We start from the raw sequence: 12116 nt of genomic DNA on the forward strand, positions 1-12116 counted from the left end.
GTATTTTCTTGCATTGTTTCAGTCTCTCCGGCACCCTAAACACACTGTAAAAGTCTTCTGGCTCTAATCCCTTAAAGTCAGTACAGTTTAATTTTTAGTGTCCCTCCGTCCATTGGTCCCAATTGAAGATAGCACACTTGATATTGTATGATTTGATATATTCAGCATTCTTCTTCCTCTTGTGTTATATTGATCCATTCTGTCTTGCATCACTACCATCTACTCATCAAGCAGCTTGTGCTTGTAGAGAACCTCTTGCAAGCCATAATGATGCTTTCGTCCGTGGTCTGTATAAAGGCAGTTGGTATTTTGCAGCTAAGCACTTTATTTTATTATTATTAAACTACATGATGCAAGGAAGCCTGAGGCTTATGCTGCACCAGGCAAAAAAAAAATTCTCTGAGTTACCCTGAGAGAGAAAAGTAGAAAGGAATCACCAAGAAAGAGAAGAATGATTATATCCAGCTCAGGACCCTGGGTGTGCCAAGCCCATATTCACCAGGGGAATGTGAGCCCCTGGGGTTTTACTATCCTTATTAGACACATTTTCAATATCTGGATGTGTGGGGCATTATCAAGGATTAGAAGTGCTTTAATCTGGTAATCTGAAAAATTGAACACTTCATTCTAGTACCTCTTGGCTTTTGGTATGAAGTGGTAATGGAATTTCTTTGTAATTTCTTGTGTAAACCTAGCATTTTGTGAGTTGCAGTAGACAATAGGCAATATGTGCAGGTAGTCTTTTAATGCCCTTGGATTCTTAGCCTTGCTGACCACAACAGACTTTAGCCGATGAATTCTATCTGCATTAGCACAAAGAAGTGCTGAAAACTTCGTGCTCTTTTTCTGCCCTGGTGTTGAATTGTGAATTGTATGCTCATTTCGTCTGTATCTCATATTGTGATCACTCTTCACAAAGAGTTACCATGTATTGCACTACCTCAAATAAGCAATGTTTCACTAATAGAGAAGTCTATTGTTACTTATTCATGGTGGGTACTACCACCCAGAAGGCAATGTTTCGAGGCTTGTTTGGCATTTCATCAGTGGTTGGACGGGTACCCTGGTATTGCCAACATGACATCCCGGTTGTGAAGTTAATCCCACAATATGAGATATGTCAAAAGGTATACGTGATAATATTATAATCAAAAATGAAATGCAACTAGGCATAATATCATAAGAGTTTGAAATTATCTATTTAATATCGGTGTAAATACACCATATAGCTCTTAAAGAGAAAACTACGAAAGTAGCGTAAAAGGCATCATTTCATCTGTATCTCTTATTGTGATCATCCGTCACTCGTTACCGTGTATTGCACTACCTCAAATAAGCAATGTTTCACTAATAGAGAAGTCTATTGTTACTTATTCACGGTGGTTACTCCCACCCAGATGGCAACGTTTCAAGGCTTGTTGGCATTTCATCGGTGGGTAGGCTGACATGGCAACCCAGTTGTGAATTTAATCACAATACCCTGGTATTGCTGACATGACAACCCAGTTGTGAATTTAATCCTACAATATGAGAGGTGCCAAAATGGTGCTGTCTGAGTGGTGGTACCCACAGAGAATAAGTAACAATAGACTTTTCTATTAGTGAATCGTTGCTTATACGAGGTAGTGCAATGCATTGTAATTCGTGAAGGATGATTATAATATAAGATACAGATGAAGTGTTGCCTTTTATGCTACTTTTCTGTTTTTCTCTTTAAGAACTATCTAGGTGTATTTACACCGATATTAAATAGATAATGTTAAGCTCTTGTGATATTATGCCTAGTTGCATTTAGTTTTTGATTATAAAATACGTTAACTTATGTACATATATATGTATGAAGAAGTACGCAAGCGAAGCGATATAAGGAATAACATCAATCTGACTCAGTCAACAACGATACTGAACAACATGCATGACAATGGAATGTATGTTCCGTCTCTCTCTCTCTCTGCAATCAATCAGTGCACAGTGTGAACAGAATTTTTGATGTTTCGATCCAGATTAGCAAGGGCTTACTGTGTGTGTGTGTGTGTGTACACGAGGTGGTATCAAAAAAGTTCGTACATTTACCTGGAAATAATAGCCCTAGAAAGGTGAAACTTCACAGGAACTTTAATCCTTTTCTATGTGTTCTCCAAGTTGTTTAATGCCTTGATCATAGAAGTCCTCACTTTTTGCATGAAACCACGATTCCACTTTATTGATAACTTCCCGAGATGAATCAGAGCGGTGTCCACACAATGGTTTCTTAATTTCTTGAAACAAGAAATCTGACAATGCTAGGTCAGGAGAATAGGGTGGGTGCTGCAGTAGTTCGAAGCTGAACTGGGCAACAAAATTGGTGGTGGCAACGGCTGCGAGAGCCAGTGCATTGTCTGACAGAAGATGGACACCTTTGGTTAACATTCCATGCCTTTTGATCCGTAGCCAGGTGGGCAGGGCAGCAGTGCGTAGCACACGCTTCTTGATTAGACCGGGGTTCGAACCCGTGACCACCGCATATCCCCTGAGCAATATGGCCTTAGTTGCTAATGCTCCTAAAAACCAAATAACAACAATAAGCCTTTTGATCTTCAAAGCATCGTGTAACTTTTTCAAAAGATTTCTGTAATATTCTTCGGTAAGTGTGGAACCATGAGGTAGGTAATCTGTCGGGATAACCCCTTTTCTGTCCCAAGACACGAACAACATCACCTTCTTCGCAGATGGTGTGGTCTTTGCCTTTTTGGGAGGAGGTGTGCTTCCACTGCTTTGACATGTCTTTAGTCTTCAGATCATACTGGTACACCCAGAATTCGTCATTTGTCACCAACCAATCAAAAAAGTTCTCAACATTCTCATTACACAAATCCAACAGTTGGCAAGGAAATTTCATTCGACATTGCTTCTGCAAAGGCAACCTTGGAACCCATCATGCAGAGACCTTAGACCTGTGCAGATGGTCTTGTAAAATACTGTGGGTAGACCCATAACTAATTCTCACTACATTTGAAATGAAATGAATTGTCACACGCCTGTCACTCAGCACCAGCTGCTGAACCTTTGCAACCATCTCACTGTCTGTAGATGTTCATGGCTCGTCAAAGACACTTGTGTGACCGCACTGCAACTCTCATTTCCACTTTTTTACAGTGTCATAGGATGGACAATGCTGCCTATTTCTTCTTCAATTTCCGGAGCTTTCTTGCCTTGCAAATGCAGGAACTTGATCACTGCTTAATACTCTACTTTGTCAACCGTGGTGTCCTTCCTCAGATTCTTTGTCAACCATAGTCTCCTTCCTCAGATTCCGTGCTCCACCTTTGGTGTACAATCACCTACGGGAATGAAATTTCACATATTAGTTATTGAATATATAGACAACTTATATTAAAAACAGCATCTTCCTACTGATATTTTATCTAAGGCAAGGTAACAACTTTTTGATACCCCCCTCCTATATATATATATAAGCAGAAAAAGCAAAATAACAAAAGTTATTGTATGCTCCAAAACAAGCAGTGCAGCAGTAAAGGAAGCAAAGGGATATAAATAATGTGTAGTTTATAAAATAAATAAAGTATCTGTGAAAATGGAAATGAAAAGTACACACAGTGCCCGAACTAAGAAAAGTTTAAGGAATAGTTGGAAGTGAAGTAGTGGTTAAACAGGTGAAAGAATGTGAAAAACCTAGTACAAAAATTAACTATGACTGGGGAAGCAAACTAAAAAAAATTGTACAAAAATAAAATAATAAATAACAAAAAAAAAAAAAAAAAAAAAGTAAATAACACTGTATTCAGATATGGGAGGGCAATTTTAGCAAGAGGTCAAATCAGGGGATAGCAAATATGAAAAATCTGAATATAGTAGATGAAAATATGATACATAGCCAGGAAATTTATCAGGGGACTACTCCTGACCATGTATCGTTGTTTTGTTGTTGTTTTTGTTTGTTTGTTATTTGGTTTTTAGGAGCATTAGCAACTAAGGCCATATTGCTCCAGGATATGCGGTGGGCATTCTCTGACCTTTCCGCATCCTCCGTATTTGGTGGTGACAGGCTCAAACCCCTGTCTAATCAAGAAGCGTGTGCTACGCACTACTGCTGCTCCTTCCCACCTGGCTATGGAGGCGCCTGACCATGTATCAGGCACTGCGTTTCCATACTTGTCTGTAGTATTAGAAAGTGGGGAGGGAACTAATATGCGGCCTTTCATTTTAATACTAGTATAAGGTAGTCCCTACGCAGTGTAAAAATAAAGTTAATAATGTAAATTAAAAGAAATACAAATTTATTTATACATATTTATTTATTTATTTTAATTTACATTATTAACTTTATATTAACACTGTGTAGGGACTACCTTGTCTACTAGTATTACGATAAAAGGCCGCATATTTGCTCCCCCGTTTTCTAATACTACAGACAAGTATGGAAACGCAGTGCCTTATACATTCCCTGATGAATTTCCTGGCTATGTATCATATTTTCATCCACTAGATTCAGATTTTGCATATTTGCCATCCCCTGATTCAACCTCTTGCTAAAACTGCCCTCTCATATCTGAATACAATGTTATTTACTTATTTATTTGTTGCTTGTTATTTATTACTTTTCACTTTTATTTTTGTACTTTTTTTTTTTTTTCTTTGCTTCCTCAGTCCCAGTTCATTTTTGTACTAGGTTTTTCAAATTCTTTCACCTGTTTAACCACTACTTCACTTCCACTTTTGACTATCTCTTAAACTTCTCTTAGTTCAGGCACCATGTGTACTTTTTATTTTCATATTCACAGACACTTTATTCGTTTTACAAACTACACACACACACACACACACACACGATGAGCCAAAACATTATGACCACCTACCTAATATGATGTTGGTCCTCCACTTGCAGCAAAAACAGCTCGTACCCGGCGAGGCATGGATACTACAAGATTTCTAAATGTATCTTGTGGTCTGTGGCGGATTACCCATTAAGGCAATGAGACACATGCCTAAGGGCCCCAGGCTTTGGGGGGGGGGGTCCCAAGCCAAGACATTTTCCTATAGTGTTCTAAAATAGATTAATGTTTTCAGTAAACATCATAAAAATCTTGATTAATTTAAGCAAAAAATTCAAAAGTACAAAATTTCATTTATTTGCAACCTAACTTTTATTTTTTATCCTTTTTTTTTATTTATTTTTTTATTATTATTTTTTGGGGGGGCCCCCAAATATAATTTGCCTAGGAGCCCCAACTATCCTTAATCCTCCACTGCTTGTGGTATCTTATACCAACACGTAACCAGCACGTCCATTAACTCCTGTAAGGTCTGTGGTTGTGACTCCGCAGATCGGAGTTGCTGTCCCAACACAAAAACCACAGATGCTCGATGGGATTGATGTCTTGGGATTTTGGAGGCCAGCACAAGACCTGGAAGTCTTCTTCTTGTTCCACAAACCAGTCTCGAACAATCCGGGCAGTGTGACATGGCGCATTATCCTGCTGAAAGGCGGCACCGCCAGAGGGGAAGACTGTTGCAATGAAAGGGTGTACCTGGTCAGCAATGATGTTTAGGTAAGTGGTAGATGTCAGAGTGCCCGGCACATGGATGACTGAACCCAGGGTATCCCAGCAGAACATTGCCCAAAGCATGACACTGCCACCACTGCTTGTTTTTGTCCCACTGTGCATCCAGGCGCCAACACTTCCCGGGTAAACAACGCATATACATACCAGGCTGTCCACAGGTGCAACAGAAAACAAGATTCATCAGACCAGACGACCTTCTTCCAATTACTCAAGGTCCAGTTTTGATGCCCGCATGCACATTGTAGGGGCACTGTTAACAGTCAACCGTGGTTAGCATGGGCACTCGGAGCCGAAGTCTGCTGCCTTTCCATCTGAAGACAATAATAACATTGATTAACAGAACTCAGTATCGGGTGTTTTTTTATACCGTGTCTCGACTCGTGCCCGTACCATAGTTCACCTGCAGTTGCTTTGATTTGCATAACGATTCACTGGTCATAATGTTTTGGCTCATCAGTGTGTATGTGTGTGTGTATATATATATATATATATATATATATATATATATATATATATATATATATATATACACTGTGTGTGTATATATATATATATATATATACACACACAGAAATACACCGCACAGCACTGATAATTGGTTTTGTATCATCAAAACCCATCTTGTAAAATTTGCAATATCTTGATATATATGTGTATCGTAAATTTATTTGCGTTAATCATGTATTCTGGTTAATTTTTCTGTTGTCAAAAATATAACGGGATTCAATATGCAGATCTCCATTCATAATCATCTTGCAGGCCATGTCTATCCCCCCAAAAAACTTTCTCCAATTCATATCTTGAAAATTCTTTTGGTGACATTACAGTGTAATCCACTTCAGAATTGTTTTCCTCTTCTTCATATGCAGTTTGTTCATCAATTTCAAGAAAGGTTGCATTGGCTAAGTCAATGCAGTCACGTTCATTGTCTTTGGCAATTTTCTGAATTCGTGATTCAAAAACCAGTGGAATAATTTTCCAAATGGGGCAAAACATGCTGCCAAACAGAACGCACATTGTTGGCAGTGATTGCTAGCCAAGATGCAAATATATTTTTGATCGTATTTAAAGGGGTAAAAAATAAATTGTGAAATAAAAAGCTATCGTGTTGTCTTGTCAGGATGGAGTTACGAATACTGAACACTGTTGCATGTTGCCGGTGACAGCCTGAGGGGAGCTATTGGCACATGTGCATGTGAGTCAATAGAGTTGGTATTGCAACATATATGTACTCGTTCCTAAGCTACAACAATGCAGCATATATGTAGAGCATATATCTAGGCTATTGAATGAGTTTTAATATGTACCGTAAATTTTTGACTTAAACTTAATTGAAAACTGCGTTATAGTGAAACCCATGCTGTGTGAAGCCGTGCTAAGCGAGGTATTGCTGTATATATAAATGAGTTTTTCAATGTAACTCTAATTCTTCAATTCAGCCCATAATTTACTTAATTCATCACAACCTTTAGGATATTAACATTCTTTCACCTTTCACTAATCTTCCATTCTTTTTCTGCTTTCCTCACCCTTATCGTTACTGGCGCCCTATGTAACTTTCACATCCATTTATGCATACTTAGCATTAGTAAAGGCATATGATGCAAGAAAAGAAGCTTATATAGCATCAGTCAAAAAAAAAAAAAAAACTTCTCATTTCACCCATCCACTTGTTCCAAATGTTTAAGCTATCAACATCTACAACGACAGACAGCCGCCTCCGTAGCCAGGTGGGAAGGAGAGCAGTGTAGCACACGCTTCTTGATTAGACCGGGGTTCGAGCCCGTCACCACCAAATACAGAGGATGCGGAAAGGTCAGGGAAGACCACCGCATATCGCAGAGCAATATGGCCTTAGTTGCTAATGCTCCTTAAAACCAAATAACAACAACAACAGACGGAAGTTTGTTCCGACAATCAACCACCCACTGACTAAAGACAAACTTACACGCATCTATCCTACAACTGTCTTTCCTCTATTTGAATTTATGCCCTCTCAGGCGATTATTCTGAGCAAAAGGAAGAATCCCATCAGCATTGAGCATGCTCAAACCATTCAAGGCTTTATACAATTCAATCAGATTACCTTGCAAGTCGAGACGCCTCCGTAGCCAGGTGGGCAGCAGCAGCAGTGCATAGCACACGCTTCTGGGATTAGACCGGGGTTCGAGCCCGTCACCACCAAATACGGAGGATGCGGAAAGGTCAGGGAATGACCACAGCATATCCCGGAGCAATATGGCCTTAGTTGCTAATGCTCTTAAAAACCAAATAACATAATAACAAACACCTCACAGGTGCCTAGTCTCCAGACCTGTAATTTGCAAAACTTAAGCCTTCTCTGTACTCATTCCAACAGCTCTACATCCTTCTTAAAATGAGACCTCCAGACCTGTATACATTACTCAAGGTGTGGCCTGACCATTACCTTATACAAGAGGATAATCACCTTCTTATCCCTGCTACAAAAATTCCTATATATCATTGAAGACACCATGAGCTACTCTTGCAGACCGTCTGCACTGCTCAGAAAACTTCATATCTGCCTGCACAATTACCCCTTTCACTCTTTACTACTGTCAGTGTAGTACCACACAGTTGGTACGTTTCTCTTGGGTTACTGCTACCCATATGGAGTACTTTCCATTTGTCAATGTTAAACTTCAGTTGCCACCTCTCAGCCCATCTGCTCAATTTTATAGATCCTGTTGCAGCTGTGTACTGTCATTAACAACCCTGCCAACCTTAGTATCATCTGCGAACCTGGACATTAAGCCTGATATACCTTCATCAATATCATTGATAAATATACAAAACAACAGTGCTCCCAACACCGAACCCTGTGGGCCTCCACTAATAACATTGGTCCGTGTAGAGCAGTGCCCATTGATTACCACCCTCTGTCTTCTCCTACTCAACCATCCTTTTATCCGTTGTAGTGACTTACCCTTAATACCATTCTGCTCCAATTTGTACAGTAGTCTTCCATGTGCAACAGCGTCAAAAGCTTTCTTGAAATCCAAGTATATGATATCAAAATTTTTTTGCATCCAGTTCCTTTATAACGACATCATAGTATCCAATCAAATTTGTCAGATAAGACTTTCCCTTAACAAACCCATGCTGTGTCTGAATTATTGCTGCAATCTTTTCTAGATGATCCTGTATCACCTCTTTAACCAGTGACTCCATTAATTTCCCGGAACAGAAGTTAAACTAACAGTGCTATAATTTTTTGTGTCACCCTTTGTGAATTGCGGATACATTTTCACACCTCCTGTCCATGGGGACCTCCCCGAAATCCAAGGAAGCTCTCATAAGAAATATTGTGGCTTCTCTTTTGTCTGCAAGTCCAACTCTGTTCCTAGACAATTTTCATCATGTTTTTGGGCACCTTTTTCTTTCAAAAAGGTAGATCTGAATCATCACTTATATCATCATTTATCTCATCATCATCATATATCATCATTTATATTCATCAGACATTTATCTTTCGCTTGTTTTCTGTTGGAGTTCATTTCAAAACTTTTTAGAAATAGGTATCTATAAATACGAAATAACATAAATGAAAATTTAAAATATCTAAAGAGTTTACCTCAATCTATAGATTATTGTGATAAACAAAATGCTCTCTACACATGGACATATTTGAAATGAAGTCAATGTGGAGGCAATAACTATTGTCAGAGTATGAACAAATTGGAAAACAATGCTTGTGGCGATACCAGGAAGTAATTTAAGCGTGTGCATTGGAGGCTCACAGGCCGGGGCAAACCACCTGTGGGTCACTATCAAATTTTCACCAAAAACAAATGACAACCCGTTTTTCTTGCGCATACTGTGTTATTTGTCACTTAAATTAACCGAATTATGAAAAAAATACAGTCGTCATTTGGGAAATAAAAGTTGTGAGTCTGTCTCTTAGGCTTCATGTTAAATAAACGCCCCAGCAGGAATGTTTTAATACATGCATATTAAAAGACTACTTACGTGATGCACACAATATGAAGTTTTCAAACTTTGTATGAGTACAGTCAAATATGAAGTTTTCTGAGGAGTGCAGACAGACTGCCAGAGTAGGTAATGGGGTCTTGTCAATGATATACAGGAATATTGCAAGCAGGGATAAGGATCTGATTATCTCCTTGTATAAGGCAATGGTCAGGCCAAACCTCAGTTCACCGGCGATAGCGCCTACAATGGGCACGCGATCATCGAAAATGGACCTTGAGTGATTGAGAAGAAGGTCGTCTGGTCCGATGAACATCATTGCTGACCAGGTACATCCTTTCATGGCAACGGTCTTACCCTCTAGTGGTGCTGTTTATCAGCAGGATAATGCACCATGCTATACCACCTGGATTGTTTGAGACTGGTTCGCGGAACATGAGGAAGACTTCCAGGTATTGCCCTGGCCTCCAAATTCTCGAGACATCAATTCCATTGAGCATCTTTGGTTTGTTTTGGAACAGCAACTCCGATCTGCAGCATCTCAACCACGGACCTTACAGTAGTAAAAGGATCTGCTGGTTAGATGTTGGTACCAGATACCACACAACACATTTAGAAATTTTGTAGTGTCTATGCCTCGCCGGGTACGAGCTGTTTCGGCTGCACGCGGAGGACCAACATGATATTAGGTAGGTGTCATAATGTTTTGGCTCATCGATGTATTTAGCAAGCCTCTATTTAATGCCTAAAGTTTATCCAACTATTAAAAAGAAAATCCTAAAGGTATTATTTCTTTTGATTTAGATTGCAAAGGAATGCAAAATTGGAGTCTGGTGCAAGTTCCCATGTATGTAAAAAGAATTACACCTATCCAGTAAGTAATTATGTTCCATGATATTATTGTGTATATATCCAGTTCAGGCTAAAGTAGTCCAAATAGCTTTATATTATGATTCCATTAGAATTTAATTTATCGTAGGATTTGTTCATAGTACTCTTCTAGTTTTTTTTTTTTTTTTTTTTTCACATTGTCTGCGGAAGTGTTGTGCAGAACACGTGTTATGTTTCAGTGAAATTCTTGCTGAGTTGTTGGTTCAGAATAACAGAAAGCCTTGGCAGTTTCCACAAGTAGGAGAAAGAAACAAAATGATCCAATGATATTTTCATAATACTCCTGTTTCTGGTTGACAGTAATATTTGTCTTCATCCTCATCACATTGGCTACATTTTGGGTTCTGTATTACCCATCTTCACTTCAGTTGGGATACTTGTAGTTCTTAATAACTGTGTGTGTGTGTGTGTGTGTGTGCGTGCATGCATGCATGCCAGTGGACTTAATAAAATTGAGTCGATTGATCCTCTGTCAAATGCCATACCAAATTGTCACATCATGACCTGACTGTTCAAGAGCTGCTCAGCAAGTTAATATAAAATGAATTGTTTGTCTCTTGTGTTATTGTGGATTCATTGTTAAGCTTCACACTTTTTAAGCTGGCCCTTGCCATCTGGTCACCTCCTTTCAAACCTCTCTAGAAGTTTGTGCTTTTTTTAGGTAAGCCTACAGACTTGAATACAATATTTCAAGTGCAGCCTCACTATCATCCTATTTTTGATGACATTTGACCTTAATTGCCATTTCACAAACTATATTTGTGATCATTTCAAGTCATTTTGAAATACCAGAGCTTGCTTCTGGTCATTAATCACCTTTTCAGTCTTCATATCATCAACAAGTTTCTGGTTGCTTCCCATATTCTCTTTCGCTCTCTCATTGTTTTCATTAAACAGGAGATGCTCAATTGCCAAACCTAGAAGCATCACACTTGCTGTGCTGTTCTAATCTGAAGAATTCTATTTTTGACTACTACTTGTCTTCAGAAAATTTTAAAAATACAGCCCTCTCTTTAACAAACTTCCATATAGCGAAATTTTTTTGATTTCCCCCTGGTCATTATATTGAAAATAGTTTATTATTATTATAATGAGGCTTTTGCTGCACCAGCCAAAAAAAAATATATATATATATATATATATATATATATATATATATATATATATATATATATACAGAAATAGAAGGGAATCACCGAGAAAGAGAAGAATGATGATATCCAACTCAGGACCCTGGGGGTAGTTTCCATATAACAAACTAATTTCGAGAAACCTGGGTATGCAGCATTGTTCGCACTTATATATATATATATATATATATATATAGTGGATATGACAAATAGTTAACAGTTATAAACGTACGATAATTAATTATAATGGTGATACAATCAGTGAAAACCTAGACAAGAACCTAACATGGGAGAGAAGAGCTGATTAATGCCATCAATGTCTAGATAAAACATTACATCAGTCTTAATATCTATGAACATAGTGTGAATGAGCAGGTGGTAACTAATGGCTGTGATAGCTGTCATAGCTGTCTCTGGTCCATGGTAATAACCTGTTAGGGAAACATAATTGTTATAAGCAAAAATGAAACATATATATATATAAGGATAATTACTAAATAACTATGTCTAGCCAATTGTAGTAAGGATATGGGAGACACATTGCAAAGGACTTTATCGAGGGCTAACCCTTACAATGTGT

The 12116-nt window shown here is 38.4% G+C and overlaps 1 protein-coding gene across 2 annotated transcripts in view; it reads left to right on the forward strand.

Moving 5' to 3' along the window:
• The window catches only part of LOC150078368 (M-phase inducer phosphatase-like), a 311872-nt gene that overhangs the window by 124813 nt on the left and 174943 nt on the right, over positions 1-12116 (forward strand). For both annotated transcript variants that reach the window (XM_090385423.1, XM_090385424.1), the window contains exon 5: positions 10320-10389. In XM_090385423.1, the coding sequence (XP_090241549.1) occupies positions 10320-10389 (70 nt within the window). The remainder of the gene's footprint in view (positions 1-10319; positions 10390-12116) is intronic.

Source organism: Mastigoproctus giganteus, chromosome 11 (assembly GCF_048544385.1).
Source record: "Mastigoproctus giganteus isolate SK-2022 chromosome 11, ASM4854438v1, whole genome shotgun sequence".
Classification (NCBI taxonomy): Eukaryota; Metazoa; Arthropoda; class Arachnida; order Uropygi; family Thelyphonidae; genus Mastigoproctus; species Mastigoproctus giganteus.